Source organism: Amphiura filiformis, chromosome 2, assembly GCF_039555335.1.
Source record: "Amphiura filiformis chromosome 2, Afil_fr2py, whole genome shotgun sequence".
In the NCBI taxonomy this organism is placed as follows: Eukaryota; Metazoa; Echinodermata; class Ophiuroidea; order Amphilepidida; family Amphiuridae; genus Amphiura; species Amphiura filiformis.
In genome coordinates this window covers 88,834,693-88,845,526 of record NC_092629.1, presented here as the reverse complement: position 1 = coordinate 88,845,526, position 10,834 = coordinate 88,834,693, and the positions used below count along the sequence as shown (strand labels likewise).

Genomic DNA, 10,834 nt, shown 5'->3' with positions numbered 1-10,834 from the left:
CCTTTTGACTCCAATCGGCGCCTTTTGACGCCGAAATTGGGAAAACGGCGCCGTTTCACTTCTCCTAGTGTACTTAGGCCCTCGGAACAATATCATGGCCGGAACTGGTAAGGAGGCGAGAGTGTCGGCTGAAATCAGGACCGCGACACTCCGGCACTTGTTGGAAGACATCTAGTACAGCAGACAGTACATGTACAATTAATGTGATTCTCTCATTTATAATTAGGATTACGTCATTGCCAGAGCTTGTTTATTTGTTCATTAGAATGATTGACAGCGGTGGGCGGGCTTATACTCTAAAAATGTGATTTTCGGATAAATTATAGGTCACTAGGTCAATTCGGACCGTCTCTTCCTCAGATCTCTATGTACTTTATGTAGTATGGTATCTTCTCATTACACGATCGTAGTAAGACTTGGCCGGCGACGACGCTTGCGAATTGCATGTCTTCAACTGCTGTATAGCATGGTATAGGCAGTTTGTACAGAGTGTCGCTTCTCTATCTTTTTTTCTCCGCTGAAATTCGGGATGGCGCTGTTCAGGACTTCGTATCTCTTAAGTTTGTCTCAACTTGTCCCAAAAAAAAATCAAATTTAAATTAAAGTTTAATGTTTTAAGACGTTGATTTGATCAAAATATTTAAAATGTTGTTACATGGGGTACGTAGAAAAACAAACTTACTTTCTTCTATTTTCCCGTGTATTTCAATGGGACGATTATTTAGTGGTGTGCGCCCTGCACCGACCACTGAAGGCAGCACACCACTAAATCCTTCCGCATAGTCCCGGTAAACATAGGTCGGTAGTGCAAACAAGTGGGTGTCCCTTGGGAGCAAGATGAGTAGCCATGATTGTTTATTATAATTAAATTAAAAGATATGCAATTGGTAAATGTTCAGAATATCACAAAATGGTGCATCTTGATCTGGTCAAAAAGTTTGGCTCCTAAAACTAATCCGCGTACGGACATGGTAAGGAGGCATTCGTGCAAGCTGAAAATAAGGGTGGCGCTGTTCAGGTCCCCGTAGCTTAAAAGTTAGTCTCAACTTGTGTCAAAAAACCCATTTTAAATTAGATTTTAATCTTTATTTAAGACATTGGTGCTACCAAAATATGAAAAATGGTTTTACATGGGGTAGAAAAACAAACTTACTTTCATGTATATTTACACGTATTTCAATGGGAGTTTATTTAGTGGTGTGCGCCCTGAAGTTGCCGAAAAAGTTGTCAATTCTTGGAAATGGCGTGGTTATTTACCAAAATTGGGAGTTCTTCGCGACGTCTAGGTAGAGGTTCAATCAATCAATGTGTTGAATAGAATGGGTGCCTTCAGTTTGCGAGCAGCCTCGGCAGGTAATTATTAATCAATGTAATTTAGTATGTTGGCCTAGCTAGCACCACTAATTAAGTTTCGTAGTATTTAATATTCAGTAAGCTTATAAAAAATACAAAACGTTCAAACCTGACTCGTAGCATAATTTATAAGTGGGATTATTTTTCCTCCATGACATGATTGCCACCAATCTTGTGTCAATAGATTGTGGCCAATTGACTTGTCCATAAATCAATACCCATTGATCATCTCTGACAAAATGTTTATGGTCATTGTCAGTTGTCACACATAGACCATAGACTCATGTTTGTAAGACTAGAAGTTTCAAGTAGGCCTACAAGTATCAAATTCTTGCAAGGAGTAAATAAATATTGATAAATAAATTAATAAATGAATTTATAAATAAATAAATAAATAAATTCAGTTAGATTTAGATTCAGTTAGATTGAAATAGGCCTACATAAATAAACAAATAAAAAATTAATAAGTAAAGTTTCAAGTACAAGTATCATAAGTAGGCCTAACAAGGCTGCAAGGAGTAAATAAATATTTATAAATAAATTTATAAATGAATTTATAAATGAATAAATAAATAAATAAATTCAGTTTATAGATTTAGATTCATGCAGTTAGGTTGAAATACATCAATAAACAAATAAAAATTAATAACCAAATCAATTAAACAAACAACTTAGTATAAAAATTGTAGAGTAAGCCTACCTGTATTTAAAAAAGGCCTAACTATTGATAATAATAAATAATAATGATAAAACTAATATTGAATACCAAAAATAGTCATAAAGAAACAATACAAGCCCCAATTAAAAACAAATTAACCTAATAAATAAAAAAATAAACAGATAAATAAATAAATGCATATCAATAAATAAATAAATCTGAATAAATAAATAAATAATTTCGCTCCTGCCTGACTCGACGCCCGGCCCACACATGCGATGAGTCAGCTGATCATCACTGATCATGTCCATCAGAGCTGACTGCACTGCCTGGGGAGCTGTGTTCTCTATCGATACGATCAATATAACGGTAAATCGTAGAGTCGGCAGTCCTTTAAAACTTCCTGTAAGAGCTCACCTCTTGTCAGGGATTATCTTCCTTGTGAAGACTACTTTATTATAATATGAAAGGATGACATTCTAATAACAATAGGCTACGAGTCAGGTTTGAACGTTTTGTTAAAAAATTTAAACTGCCCATGGGCTGTGTGCAGTAAACATAACGGCCCGGGTATGGCAGGGCTGTCAACTTTTTGGAATTGCTTGGCGTGAGACAGGCGTACCGGGATTTGCCGACTCCAATGTTCATTTTGTACCACGGTTATTTGAGCCACGGTGCTCGAGAATGTGAAAAGCGGGGGGTGGGGGGGGGGGGGGGAGGATCGACAAATTATTCATTTTTTTGCGTGAGATTCTACTACCTTGGTGTGAGACCGTGAGAAAGTGACCCAATGCGTGAGACTCACAGCCAATGCGCGAGAGTTGACAGCCCTGGGTATGGTCCCGGGTATGGTGCGATATAATATAGGCCTAGTAGTTAATCAAGAATATAGTAGGGAATTCTCGAAATGGTCAACCAAAAGTCGCCCCCCCACATTGGTCATGCCAAAAAATCGTTGCCCCCTTCACATGCCAAAAAACCCTTACCCTGCCCTTTTGACGTGCCAACAAATAAATCTTGCTCCCCCCTTTGCACCTGGGTCATTTCATGCCAAATCAAGACACTTATTGAATTTTGGTATTTTTTGATGCAACTTTCCCACTTCCCTTTGAAATACACACACAATTGTCCAAAGTACCAACCCAGTTTTTACCATGTGGGAAGTCCACAACCACAAGCAAATTGGGTAATATTGCTGCCACTTACATCAGAGGCTGTGCAATAATTATGTGTACCCCGGGGGGGTGAATTTTCAAAAATTTGCCCCCCCCTTTTGACATACCAAAAATTCATTGCCCCCCCACCTACACATGCAAGATTTTGGGGAACCCAAGTTTAAAACCTTAAATATGTCTTATCATATTCAAGCATTTCCTACATTTTTAGGGCGTAAAATAGGAATGGTGCCCAAAATATCTGTGCCAAAAAAGCGCTTGCCCCCCCCCCTTTCGACCTGCCAAAAATCACTTGACCGCCCCCCCTTTCGACCTGCCAAAAAAATGCTTACCCCCCCTTTTTGGCCTGCTAAAAATCTTTGTCCCCCTACATGTACAATTCACCAGACCGGGCCGGGGGTACACATAATTATTGCACCACCCCTCAGTTGCATGTATTTCAGTGGGATGTATTTAGAGCCGGTGATATCATTGGGTTATAATGTGCTGTGGTTGATTCTTTTGCATAAGTTAAGACTCAAGTCTGAAGTGCCTTTAAGCAATAATTGCAGTAATAAAACCGGAGATCTGACAGATCTTTGCTGTAGGCGCTGGAATGAAATTGCAATTTCCTTTGTTTTACGTCATTATAGTTTGGGTCAAAATTAAAAGGGGATGCGGTGATCAGTGAAAACTAAATAGGAATGTATTCTTTATGCAAATCACACATTACATGTATGGCTTTAAATGTCAGTTGGGACATTATGATAAATGGCAACATTACAAATAATGTCAAAAAATCGGGCTTGAATATCGAATATAATTTAACCAAATTCATTCAATGTCTTATGTATACAGTTATGAGTCTTTAAAAAAGAACAATGTATTTATATGTTGATTCGTTTTTCAGATATATGTCAACCCATGCTGTGAATAAAGTGACCCGACCCGTGCATGGCCGTATATGATCAGGATTACGCACAACTGATACACAACTGGAAGTCAGTACCGGTACATAGCTCTTACTGCTTACTGGTAATGGTGGGGACAAGTCCTAGATAAGAGAGCTCCAATTTCTTAAGATGGGATTCTAGGTGTGTTTGTATAAACTTGTATACCTCTCCTGCTCAGTGTGCTTGGAAAGTATTTTATGTATCACATACAATATTAATGTGTATGATGGACCATGCGGCAGACCATGGACTCTTTCTTGGACAAAGCTCTTCTTAATCTTCCACCATTAATACAGCTTTTGATGTTTGTATGCACTTGTATGATGATGCCTATTACACCTAGCTAGGTTATAGTTATTGGAGTACAATCAAGAACAATGAAAATTAGACTTTTGAAACCGTTTACTTGTATATATTGTGGAATCAACCATTATACCTTGGAGAAATTGAAATTTCATGTTAAGAGACATACGATCAAATATGCACGGGCTAGGAGAATCAAACAATGTATGTGTTATGTACAGATGAATGGGAGAAGGAAACAGGACATGTGTAAGCACTCGCGAAACACTATTGCAACTTCTGCCAGTACTGAAATCCTGACTAAGACCAAAGAGGAACCATATCAGTGTGAATATTGTCATAAATGCTTTGTGCGAAAATGTAATCTCAAATGTCATATAAGAATTCACACCAAAGAGAAACCGTATCGGTGCAAGTATTGTCACAAATGCTTTTCACTAAGTACATCACTTAAAAGACATATCAGAACTCACACCAAAGAGAAACCCTATCAGTGTGAATATTGTCAGAAATGTTTCACAAGAAATGAGTTCCTTCAGTTACACATTAGCAATTACCACACCAACGATAAATCATATCAGTGTGAATACTGTGGGAAGTATTTTGCACGACATTGTGACTTAAAGAGGCACACAAGGACTCACACCAAAGAGAAACCCTATCAATGTGATTATTGTCAGAAATCTTTTGCTCAAAATTGTACTCTAAAAAAACACATCAGAACTCATACCAAAGAAAAACGGTATCGGTGTGAATACTGTCAGAAATGCTTTGCGGATAAAACAGTCCTGAAAATTCACATCAGAACTCACACTGAAGAGAAACCCTATGCATGTGAGTACTGTGGGAAATGCTTTGCTGTTAAATTTAGTTGTGACGTGCACTTGAGGACTCACACTGATGTGAAACCATATAAGTGTGAATATTGTCAGAAATGTTTTCTAGCTAAGCATCACCTCACATCACACACTAGAAAACACACAAAAGAGAAACCTTTTCAGTGCAAGCATTGTCAGAAATATTTCGGCCATAAAAAGACCCTTAAAGACCACATCAGAACTCATACCAAAGAGAAACCCTATAAATGTGAACTATGTGAGAAATGTTTTACACAAGCTAGCAACCTTAGACGACATGTAAAAACTCATTCAATACAGGCTATATCAAAATAATTGGTACCCATAGATCAAGTAACTTAAGAAACTTTTGCAAAATGAAGACCTAATTGAAGTGATTTGGTGGACCATTTTGGCACTTACTAGTGTATAAAATGTTAGTTTGAAAAAGCCAAAAATTTGGTGAAATGAGCGGTCAATGAAGCCTTTCATGGGCAAGTTTTCATTATTATTGTAAGCCTATGAATTGTGTTAAACTGTAATTGGCAAATGTTGAAAGCAGAAGCGAAAATGGCCACTTGTTTATCCACTAGCTCTGAAGAGTTGGAAAGTTTTGCAAAATAAAATTGAAGCATTTGATGCATCATTTACTAGAATTTGACAAATTGAGTTTAGGCCCTGTTTTCTGTTTAGCAATGATTCAAATAGGGTAAAATAAAGGTGTGCCGCTGAGAATTTGAAAGTGGACCCATTTAATACCAATTTTTCAAGAAATTTGGACCTATCCATCGATATACCAAAGAATGTCGGCCAAATTTCCCCCCTAATTTTGACAGATTTTCACAAATTTTGGCTAGATCAAGGCAAAATTGGTATATTTTCCAGAAAAAAAAATAGACAATTTTGAAAAAGGACCCATCCATATACCATAATGAGCCTCGAAAAAGTGGAATATACCAAAAAGCCCGAAAATGCTACCCATGTTTTGCGGTAAGAAACCTAGCAAGGGATAGAAACCTAGCAAAGGATAGAATCAGAAATGTCTTATTATATCTGGTTTTTTAGGAACCGTTCACAAACACTTGTTAGGGGGGCCTGATGCAAAAAGGGGCCTTTAAAATTGACCAAAAATTTATGCTTTTTTCTATGGGTTGACCCATAATTTTCATGTCAAAAAGGGGGGCCTGAAATTTTTGAGATTTGAAAGGGGGGCCCGAAAATTTTTCGTGATGTATTTTTTTCATCAGGCCCCCCTAAGAAGTGTTTGTGAACGGTCCCTTAATGGTTTGTTTTTCTTCACATTTCAGATAAATGTTGAATTTTAAATCCAGTGACCACCAGTTAAATGGAACTACAATACACATGTACCACCAGGAAAAACTTACTATGGTGCACCCAATGATGCACATCGTCATCATCCCTATATCTTCGTGTCAAAAATTGCAGTGATAGTACAGTGAATCCTCTCGTTTTTCAACAGCTACGCATCGCGATTTTGTTCGAGATAGGCCGAGCGACTCAGGCTAAGCATACCATGACTATCATATGAGATACAACAGAGTTTCTATATTCTACACATCATTACGATTTGTGCATGCTCTAGTACCCCATATGATGTTTCTATTACAAGAAAATCGATTTGTTTTCAGGTAAAACCAGGGTTTTGTTTCCAGTACACTCACTCGAAAAGCAATACACTAATTAGCGGGGCCTTGCAGCTTGCTGTGGATATCTTTTACTGCATTTTAAAAGTAAAGATTTTGAAAGTAAAAATTGTGATATATTTAATTTTGAGAATTACAATTAATACTTACAAAGGTACATGTATAAAGGAACACGTTTAGCCCATTCAGTTAAGTTCCAGGTGCAAGCCCTATAACACAATGCATATGTAAACTTTCTTTATCTGTGTCAATAATAGAATATTGATTTCAACGGAGTATTGAGCTGTATATACAGGGTGTTGACACTGTGCAGGGCACAGTCTTTTAGCAAATATGTGTGATGGCTTGTCTTATTTGCTGCTTCACCAAGTTGAACTGAATTGTTGCATGGTGAATTAACTGGTGGGGGGGGGGGGGGAGGGGGAAGAAAATAATGCCCCTTGCCCCCACCCCGTAGCATCACCACTGCTCACAAATACAAAATCGGAGGGATTTCTTCCTGGTTAAAGGTATACGGGGATGTGCCACAGTTTTGGAGTACCTTTTCAGCGATTTTGGTATATCGATGAGGGGGTTTTAATAAGGAAAGAATGCCCTTAAGGGTATTATAGACGAGGTATTGTTGGTCGAAGCAGCCTAAAAATTGATTTTCATTATCTAGATCAATAAATTATTGAAAAACAACACCTTGATGTTTTGCAAAAGTTCATTCTACAAATCGTATACTTTGCAAACTTGCTTAATTGATTGTTGTATGAGTTATGTACGTTTTACAAAAGTGTTGTTGTTTCAGCCCTCTTTACAACGTAACTAAAGAACCGCAGCACCTATAAAAGTATATCTGTGATATTTTCATTCTACACACTCACTATGAATTGAGCAATGCACTTTTTGCCAAAGCTCACTACCATTCGTAAGATGCTGTGAACTACCAAATCACAAGTTTAAAATAATTACCGTAATAACCTTAAAGCGCCTATATGGCAAATTTAGGTGCTTTTGAGGTTATTTTTCTTGAAAATTGGTATACTGACGGGTAGCAAAAAACAGCAAAAAGTAGGTATAGAGAAAGTCAGCATCCGAAAGTCTGCGTGGCACACCCCGTACACATTTTTTTGAAGACCCCCCATGCTAGGATCATGAAATCCTCCTTTTTATATCCCGCCCCCCTATTTTTAGTGTAAAAATATTATGACCCAATGTTTGGTTGAATAATTCCCCGGAAAAATTCTATGACACCCGCAGTATATATACATGACCCCCCCCCCCCAAGTAAACAGCCGTATTATTTCAATAGGCGCTGTGCCCCTTTTAGTGGTGACCGTCCTTATGGGCGACGAGCTGCGTTTATATCAATCGATTACGGGCGCACACCACTAAATAAACTCCCATTAAAATACGTGTAAATATACATGAAAGTAAGTTTGTTTTTCTACCCCATGTAAAACCATTTTTCATATTTTGGAAGCACCAATGTCTTAAATAAAGATTAAAATTTAATTTAAATTGGGTTTTATGACACAAGTTGAGACGAACTTTTAAGCTACGGGGACCTGAACAGCGCCACCCTTATTTTCAGCTTGCACGAATGCCTCCTTACCATGTCCGTACGCGGATTAGTTTTGGGAGCCAAACTTTTGACCAGATCAAGATGCACCATTTTGTGATATTCTGAACATTTACCAATTGCATATCTTTTAATTTAATTATAATAAACAATCATAGCTACTCATCTTGCTCCCAAGGGACACCCACTTGTTTGCACTAACGACCTATGTTTACCGGGACTATCAAGGGTTACATCAAATGCGGAAGGATTTAGTGGTGTGCTGCCTTACACTATAAAGGGCGCACACCACAAAATAATCTTCCCATTGAAATGCGTGTAAAAACACCAGTTTTGTTTGCTCGTTTTGAGGCCTTTTCGGCGCTTTCTGAGAAATTTAATGATAACCAGTCGATTGCAAATCGATGAAAGTTTAACATATGTTTCAATGTATGGGTAGTCTTCCACCTCGTTTTCCCGGTAGGAGCCGCTAAACAGCGCCCTCACTGTTTTTGACATGCTCTCATGACTGTAAACCCGTTTCTGCCCATTTTTTAATACGCGGACCTATTTTCTCGATAAGTATAAAAATGCGATTTTTTTAGGGATTCAAATTCATGCACAGGCTTTACACTTTTATTTAAGCTATAATTCGCTACTCTTTCTGATTATTAGTCCAAAGAGCAGCCCATAATACCTCAAAAACTTTCTGTATTTTTCCGGAACTTAGTAGGGTTGCACAAATGGCGCATTGATTTAGTGGTGTGCTCCCTTCAAGGGTTTTTTGATGTTCATAAAATTGAGTTCTTTTATCTTTTTCTTGAAATATAAAATGTTTTGAGTAAAACACTTTCAATTTAAGTTCTCTGTGACATTCACATCAAGAGAACTGGCCTTTCAAAGTTCTATGGTGGATTCCGAAAATAGGCAAATTTTCAACATTTTGACCATTCATGCTTACTCTTCTATATTTGCATTAAATTCCAATTCTCTAGATAGTTTTTGACCTTCTACCAGATGAAATTCGGTTTTAATTGATAGTAAATCACGTTTCACAGTTGCAAGGGGTCTACTCTTAATGATTTATATCAATCATCCCCCCGCCGCCATATAAAACCAAGATTTGGCAGCTTTCAAAGGCACGCGCCGATTTGTCACCTTAAGCCCAAATTGCTTAAAATCCAAGAAATCTTGTTTTCACACAATTTGTGGCAATTTCTTGAACTTTGAAGGCCTCTGAGGGAATAATCTTAGCGCGACTTGCATCTAAAACGCATTAAATATATTCACTAACATATAAACCATCTATTTAAATCGAAAAAACTGCAATTTAATCAAAAGCCATTTCAATTTGGGCTGAATCTCTAAAAAGCACGGTTTTACTCCTAGGCCCTTCGAAGGGCGCACACCACTAAATAATCTTCCCATTGAAATGCGTGTAAAAACACCAGTTTTGTTTGCTCGTTTTGAGTCCTTTTCGGCGCTTTCTGAGGAATTTAATGATAACCAGTCGATTGCAAATCGATGAAAGTTTAACATATGTTTCAATGTATATGGGTAGTCTTCCACCTCGTTTTCCCGGTAGGAGCCGCTAAACAGCGCCCTCACTGTTTTTGACATGCTCTCATGACTGTAAACCCGTTTCTGCCCATTTTTTAATACGCGGACCTATTTTCTCGATAATTATAAAATGCGACTTTTTAGCGATTCAAATTCATGCACAGGCTTTGCACTTTTATTTAAGCTATAATTCGCTACTCTTTCTGATTATTAGTCCAAAGAGCAGCCCATAATACCTCAAAAACTTTCTGTATTTTTCCGGAACTTAGTAGGGTTGCACAAATGGCGCATTGATTTAGTGGTGTGCTCCCTAAAATCCTTCCGCATTTGGTGTACCCTTCATAGTTCCGATAAAAAATAGCACCTAGATGCGAAATATATCGGCGTCCCAAGGGAACCAAATTTGAGTGACTCTTGGTTCAGTTGGTTGTTTTGATAAAAACGATAGAATAGGAGCTCAACATTACAAATCTGTTCAGAAAATGTTCTGAATCGAATGTAGGCCTACATGGGCAATTAGACCCTCGGGGCCTCGGAACAATATCATGGCCGGAACTGGTAAGGAGGCGAGAGTGTCGGCTGAAATTCGGGATGGCGCTGTTCAGGAGTTCGTATCTCTTAAGTTTGTCTCAACTTGTCCCAAAAAATGAAATTTAAATAAAAGTTTAATCTACGTTGATTCGATCAAAGTATTAAAAATGTTGTTACATGGGGTAGAAAAACAAACTTACTTTCTTGTATTTTCTCGTGTATTTCAATGGGACGATTATTTAGTGGTGTGCGCCCTGCACCGACAACTGAAGTTGC

The 10,834-nt window shown here is 37.9% G+C and overlaps 1 protein-coding gene across 1 annotated transcript; it reads left to right on the top strand.

Moving 5' to 3' along the window:
* The first annotated feature begins 1,212 nt into the window (after positions 1–1,212).
* On the top strand, positions 1,213–6,461 carry LOC140146800 (uncharacterized). The gene is made up of 2 exons (XM_072168680.1): positions 1,213–1,353; positions 4,076–6,461. The coding sequence occupies exon 2, from the start codon at positions 4,496–4,498 to the stop codon at positions 5,591–5,593; it is 1,098 nt and encodes a 365-aa protein (XP_072024781.1). The 5' UTR covers positions 1,213–1,353; positions 4,076–4,495; the 3' UTR covers positions 5,594–6,461.
* Positions 6,462–10,834: the final 4,373 nt, after the last annotated feature.